The sequence below is a fragment of the Catharus ustulatus genome, chromosome 40, assembly GCF_009819885.2.
Source record: "Catharus ustulatus isolate bCatUst1 chromosome 40, bCatUst1.pri.v2, whole genome shotgun sequence".
NCBI classification, from domain to species: Eukaryota; Metazoa; Chordata; class Aves; order Passeriformes; family Turdidae; genus Catharus; species Catharus ustulatus.
Window position 1 is genome coordinate 691,620 of NC_046260.1, and position 6,809 is coordinate 698,428.

General features: G+C 56.2%; 1 protein-coding gene and 1 long non-coding RNA gene across 2 annotated transcripts; both read right to left on the bottom strand.

The window, feature by feature from the left end:
• Window positions 1-681: 681 nt before the first annotated feature.
• LOC117010248 lies at window positions 682-3,178 on the bottom strand. Its single transcript, XR_004420594.1, has 2 exons — window positions 3,137-3,178; window positions 682-1,254 (listed from the first exon to the last, which is right to left on the bottom strand). It is a non-coding gene; the product is annotated as an uncharacterized LOC117010248 (long non-coding RNA).
• A 2-nt stretch (window positions 3,179-3,180) lies between these two features.
• Window positions 3,181-6,809, bottom strand: LOC117010239 (the record flags this gene model as incomplete). Its single annotated transcript, XM_033084532.1, has 5 exons — window positions 6,712-6,809; window positions 6,054-6,282; window positions 4,276-5,571; window positions 3,569-3,805; window positions 3,181-3,300 (listed from the first exon to the last, which is right to left on the bottom strand). Coding segments are annotated over exons 1-5 (1,980 nt in total), but the record flags the coding sequence as incomplete, so codon positions are not given.

Sequence of the window (6,809 nt, forward strand, 5' to 3'; positions counted from 1 at the left end):
AAAAAATCTCAAAGTTCAGTCCCAAAAAAATCCCAAATTATGCCCAAAAATCCCCAAATTCAGCCAAAAAAAATTCCAAAATTGAGCCCCACAAAACCCAAAATTGAACCTCAAAAAATCTCAAAATCGAGCCCCAAAATCCCAAAATTGAGCCCTAAAAAATCTCAAAATTCTGTCCCAAAAAATCCCGAAATTCAACCCAAAAAATCCAAAAATTGAGCCCAAAAATCCCAAAACTGAGCTCCAAAAATCCCAAAATTCTGCCCCAAAAATCCCCAAATTCTACCCCAAAAAAATCCCAAATTCAGCCCAAAAAACCCCAAAATTAATCCCCCAAAAATCCCAAATTCATCCCAAAATTGAACCCCAAAAATCCTAAATTCAGCAAAAAACTCACCAAAAATCCCCAAACTTTCCCAAAAATTCCCAAATTTCCCCCAAAATCTCGGAATTCAGCCCCAAATTTTCCCCAAAAACTTTCCAAAATCGCCGCTTTTCACCCCAAAAATTTTAATTTTCTATTTTTTTCTTCTCTTCCAGCCCCTCCCCCACTCCCCTCCCCCTCCCCCCCGTATTTATTTGGGTGCCTGAGAATTCCTGAGAAGCCCCCGCGGCGCCGCCCCTCCCCCACCCGCCCCAAATCCCCTCCCCCACCCCAATAAAGCCGCTCCGGGGCCTGATGACGTCACTTCCTGTTGTTTATTTGGATCGGGAGGGGCTCAGGAGCCATAATGACGTCACTTCCTGTTGTTTATTTGGATTGGGAGGGGCTCAGGAGCCGTGATGACGTCACTTCCTGTTGTTTATTTGGATTTGGAGTAGCTCAGTAGCCGTGATGACGTCACTTCCTGTTGTTTATTTAAATTGGGAGGGGCTCAGGAGCCGTGATGACGTCACTTCCTGTTGTTTATTTGGATTTGGAGGAGCTCAGGAGCCGTGATGATGTCACTTCCTGTTGTTTATTTGGATCGGGAGGGGCTCAGTAGCCGTGATGACGTCACTTCCTGTTGTTTATTTGGATCGGGAGGGGCTCAGGAGCCGTGATGACGTCACTTCCTGTTGTTTATTTGGATTGGGAGGGGCTCAGGAGCCATGATGATGTCACTTCCTGTTGTTTGTTTGGATCGGGAGGGGCTCGGAGCTGTGATGACGTCACTTCCTGTTGTTTATTGGGGTGGGGGGAGGGGCTCGGGGTCGTCGTCCTCGTCCTCGAAGGTCAAAGTTCGCCGGGGGTCCGGGGTGGGGGAGGGGCTCCTGTGGGGGGAGGGGCAGAGGGGGAAAATTTGGGATTTTTTGGGAATTTTTTGGTGACTTTTGGGGAATTTTTGGGAATTTTATTGGAAATTTTTTTGGAAATTTTGGGATTTTTAGAAGATTTTGTGGGAATTTTTTTTTGGATATCTGGGGGAAATTTTGGCCAATTTTGGGGAAAATGTTTTTGATTTTTGGAATTATTTTTGGGGAATTTTTGAGAAATATTTAGGGATTTTGGGGGAATTTGGGGGGGATTTTGGGAATTTTTGGGGAATTTTTTGGGGGAGTTTTGGAGTAATTTTGAGGGGAATTTTGAGGATTTAATGGGGAATTTTGAGGAGGGGTCTCACCTTCTTTGTGGCCCCAAAATCCCCCAAATTCCCCCTTAAATTGCCCCAAATTTCCACTAAAATGACCCAAAAATCTCCTTCAAAAAGGCTTCGGAATTCCCCAAAATTCCCCCCCTAAAAAAGCACCAAAATCCCCCAAAATGGCCTCAAAATCCCCGTCAAAATCCCCCAAAATTCTCCTCTAAATTCAAAAAAATCAGCACTAAAATGACCTAAAAATCACCCCCACAAGTCCCCAAAAATCCCCTAAAATTCACCCAAAAAAGGCCCCAAATCTCTGAAAAATGGTCCCAAAATTCTTTCTGCGAATTCTCCCCAAAATCCCCTGAAAAAGCCCCAAAAAATTTAAAAAAAAAAACCCTCAAAATTTTCTCCCCAATCCCCTCAAAAACGTTGAAAATCCCCAAAATGCCTCAAAAAAGGTCCCAAAATCCCCCCAAAAAAATCCCCAAAACGCCTCAAAATCCCCCCCAAAACTCCAAAAAAATACAATATAAAAAAAAAAACCAAAAAATTTCCTCCCAAAATGGCCAAAAAATCACCAAAAAGGCCCCCAAAATGGCGCCCGAGTGTCACGTGACCGGAAGTCGAGATCACATGACGCCATTGCGATCACGTGCCCCGAGGGGCGGGGCCGAATGACGTCACAATGGTCACGTGGGCAGGTTTTAGGGAATTCTGGGGCGATTTTTGGGTTTTTTTTAGAGGGGAATTTTTTTAGGGCTATTTTGGGAGATTTTTTGGGAATGTTTTTTGGGAATTTTTGGGGATTTTTCGGGAATTTTTGAGGCGTTTTTTTGGGATTTTGGGGAAATTTTTTGGGGGGGAATTTTTGGAAGATTATTGGGAAATGATGGGAGTAATTTTAGGAAGTTTTTGGGGATTTTTGGGTGGGTTTAAAGGAGATTTTTTATAAATTTTGGGAAGGATTTAAAACAAATTTAAGTGGAATTTTTAGGGGGATTTTTTTGTTGGTTTTTTTTTTGGATTTTTTGGGATTTTTGTGACGGATTTAAAGCAAATTTAAGGGAATTTTTTGGGCCTTTTTGGGGGATTTTTTTTGGATTTTTTTGGTGATTTTTGTGACGGATTTAAAGCAAATCTAAGTGGAATTTTTTGGGATTTTTTGGGGGGGATTTTTGGGGGAAATTTTTGGTGGATTTTTGGGAATTTTTTTTTTAATTTTAGGGATATTTTGGGACGGATTTAAAAAAAATTTAAGGGATTTGGGGGGTTTTTTTTTTTTTGCTTTTTGGGGATTTTTTGTGATGGATTTAAAACAAATTTAAGTGGAATTTTTTGGGATGTTTTTGGGAAATTTTGGGGGGATTTTTGGGTGGATTTTTGGGGGAAATTTTGGGTGGATTTTTGGGAATTTTTTTTTTAATTTTAGGGGTGTTTTGGGACGGATTTAAAACCAATTTAATTGAAATTTTTTTTGGTTTTTTGAGGATTTTTTGAGGATTTTTTTTGGGAATTTTTTTGGGATTTTTTTTTTGGGGCCCCTCCCCCACCCCCAGCCCCTCCCCCACCTGCTCCCCTCCCCCCTCTCGGGGGCTCCTTCGGCCTCCTCCTCCTCCTCCTCCTCCCCTCGCAGGGCCCAGGGGTCGGCGCGGGGGGGGCGGGGCGGGGTCCGGGGACCCCAAACCCAACCCCGGAACCGGAACCGGAAACCGGAAACGGCGGCGGGAACTTCCTGGGGGGAGGGGCGGGGTCAGCAAAGGGGGTGGGGGAGGGGAAAATTTGGATTTGGAGAGGGAAATTTGGGGTGGGGGGAGGGGAAAATCGGGAATTTAGGGGTGGGGGAGGGGAAATTTGGGGTGGGGGAGGGGAAAATTTTGAATTAATTGGGGGAGGGGATGGGAACTAAGCGGTGGGGGGAGGGGCGAACAACGATGAAATTTTTAAACAAACGGGATGGGGGAGGGGCTGCGAGGTTTTGGGTGGGGGAGGGGCCTCCCAACCTCCAGCCAATCCTCGAGCAGCCTCAGCCCCAGGTCGGCCAGGCGGGTCAGGGGTCGCCAGCGCCCCGCCCCCCTCAGCACCTCCCCCCCCAGCAGCTCCGGGGCCGAGGGGCGGAGCCGCGGGTCCGGATCCAACATGGCCGCCAGCACGGCCTGGAGCTCGGGGGAGAGCCCTGAGGGGGGGGGGGGGGGGGTGGGGGAGGGGTGAGGGTGAACCTCCCCATCCCCCCCCCACTTCTAAGCCACGCCCCCATTTTGGTGGCTCCGCCTCTTTTTTCCGTTCCCTGCCCCTCCCCCACCCCGTTGGCGGCTTTGTTTTCCAGCCCCTCCCCCAATTTTTAGCCCCTCCCCCACCTCTGTGACCCCTCCCCCTTTTCCCAGCACCTCCCCCACCTCTGTGACCCCTCCCCCATCCCTTTAGCTCCTCCCCTTTTTCTCAGCCCCTCCCCCAATCTTTTAACCCCTCCCCCATTCTTTTAACCCCTCCCCCACTCCCTTTAACCCCTCCCCCATTCCTTAAACCCCTCCCCCACCTTTTAACCCTTCCCCTACGCCTTCAACCCCTCCCCCACCTCTTTAAACCCCTCCCCCACCCTATTTAAACCCCTCCCCATCCCTTGAGCCCCTCCCCCTTTTCCCAGCCCCTCCCCCACCCCCTTTTAACCCCTCCCCCACCCCTCCCCTCCCCCCCCTTACCTTCTCCCAGCCCCGGGGGCAGCCGCCCCCCCTCCCCCGCTCCGGATCCTCCTCCACCCCTCCCCCGCCCCCGGCAGCCGCCGCTCTCCGGCCAATTCGGCCACGGTCAAGCCCAGGCTGAAAATATCCCCGGGGGTCCCCCCCTCCCCCGCCAACCCCTCGGGGGCCACGTACCGGGGGTCCCCCCCTCCCCCTCCCCCCATTTCCCCTCCCCCGCCCCGCCCAAAAAGGGGCGTGGCCAGCCCGAAATCGGCCAATCGGCAGCGGCCGGCGGCGTCCAGCAGGACGTTGTCGGGTTTGACGTCGCCGTGGGCCAGCGGCCGCGCGTGGAGGTGGCTCAGGGCCACCAGGACGTCCCACAGGTAGCCGCGGAGCCGCCACTCGGCCATCGGGCGGCCGTCGGGCGGCTCGGACGCCGCCGTTGGGCCGGACGCGGCCGCGGGCTCAAAAATGGCGGATTCGGGGTTGGACACGCCCGTTTTGGGCTCGGCCACGCCCACTCGGCGCTGATTGGGCGATGGGGAGAGGTCGCGGGGTGAGGACACGCCCACTTCCGCTCGCGCGGCCAATGGGAAGGTGTTTTGGGTGGCCACGCCCCCTTCGGGCGCGTCGGCCAATGGGGAGGGAGCGGGAAGGGGTGACGTCGTCCTGCCCGTCAAAAAGGAGGCCACGCCCCTCAAAGAGGAGGCCACGCCCATAAAAAGTGACGCCACGCCCCTAAAAGCAACAGGCACGCCCTTAAAAGCAGAAGACACGCCCCTAGAAGTTGAGGCCACGCCCCCTGCAGAGGAAGCCACGCCCCCTGAAGTGGAAGGCACGCCTCCAGGGGATGATGCAATCCTTCCAGGTAACAAAGCCACGCCCCTCAAAAAGGAGGCCACGCCCCTCAAAACCGAGGCCACGCCCCTGTGATATGACGCCACTCCCCTAGCGGACAAAGCCCCGCCCCTTTTCGCAGTTTCCCTCCAAAACCGCGAAACCACGCCCCACAAAAACGAAACCGCGCCCACTACCGGCGAGGCCACGCCCCTCAGAACGGAAGCCACGCCCCTTAACGGGGAAGCCCCGCCCCTTCGGGCCCCCCGGCGCCAGAGGTGGCCGAGGCTGCCGGCCGGACACAGCGGGGTCAGCAGGTGGAAGCGGCCGCGCTGCTCCCAGGCCGCCAGCAGGGGGAGGAGCCCCGGGGCTGGCCCCGCCCCCCGCTGGGCGTGGCACTCCCGCAGCCAATGGCGGCGCTGGGCGGGGCCCGAGAGGGGGCGGAGCGAGCGCTTGAGGGCGAAGCGGGAACCGTCCGAGAGGCGGCGCACCTGGGGGGGGGGAGGGGTCGGTTAGGGGTCAACCAGGGGTCACTCGGGGGTCACTCAAAGGTCAGGGGTCACTCAAAGGTCAGGGGACACAAGGGGTCATTCGTCATACAGGCATCACTTAGGGGTCAGGGGTCACTCAGAGGGCACTCAAAGGTCAGGGGTCACTCAGAGGTCACTGAAAGCTCAGGGGTCACTCAGGGGTCACTCAAGGGTCAGGGGTCACTCAGAGGTCACTGAAAGGTCAGGGGTCACTTGGTCACTCAAAGGTCAAGGGTCACTCAAAGATCAGGGGTCACTCGGGGTCATGGGCCATTCAGGGGTCACTCGAGAGTAACTCCATAGTCAGGGGTCACTCAAAGAAGGGGGAAGGGCCAGACAGGGGTCACTCAGGGGTCAGGGGTCACTCAGGGGTCACTCAGGGGTCAGGGCCAGCCTCAGGTGCCACCCCCCCCCACTCCCCCCGCCCCTCCCCCCGCTCTCACCTCCAGCACCTCCCCCCTCGAGCCCCTCCCGAGGCTCCGAACGATCTCGAAGCTCCCCAGGGTGGGGGAGGGGCCCCAGGAGGGGGGCGTGGCCTCCTCCAGCCCCTCCCCCGCCCCCTCGGCCCAGGGTGGGGGAGGGGCCCGGCCGGAGACGCGGCTGATTGGACGAGAGGGGCGGCGTGGGGGAGGGGGCGTGGGGGGGAGGGGCATCGGAGGGGTGGGGGAGGGGCTGGGGAGGGGGGAGGGGAAGAGAGAAAGAGAGAGGGGGGAGGGGCGGGTCAGTGAGGGGGGATGGGGAGGGCTCGGCCCCTCCCCCACCCCCCCAAATCCCCTCCCCCACCCCTCAAAGCCCCTCCCCCACCCCTCAAAGCCCCTCCCCCACGCCTCCATTCCCCTCCCCCACCCCCAATTCCCCTCCACCCCCATCCCCACCCCCCCTCACCCTCCCCGTGGATCACGTGACTCTGCCGTGGAAGGGGGGAAGGGGCTGCTCCCGGCGGTCACGTGGTTCCGGTGGGGCGGGGGTCACGTGGGGGTTCCCGGGGGGGGTCCCGGATCCGTCCCGCGCGCTCCGCTCCCGCCAAACGCGGCTCCGGCCACGCCCACTTCGTTGGGAGCCAATCAGGAGCCGCTTCCGCCCGGAAAACCGCGCCCACACCCCTTGCAGCCAATCAGGAACTGCTTGCGCCCGAAAAACCACGCCCACACCCCTTGCAGCCAATCAGGATCGACTTGCGCCCGAAACACCACGCCCAT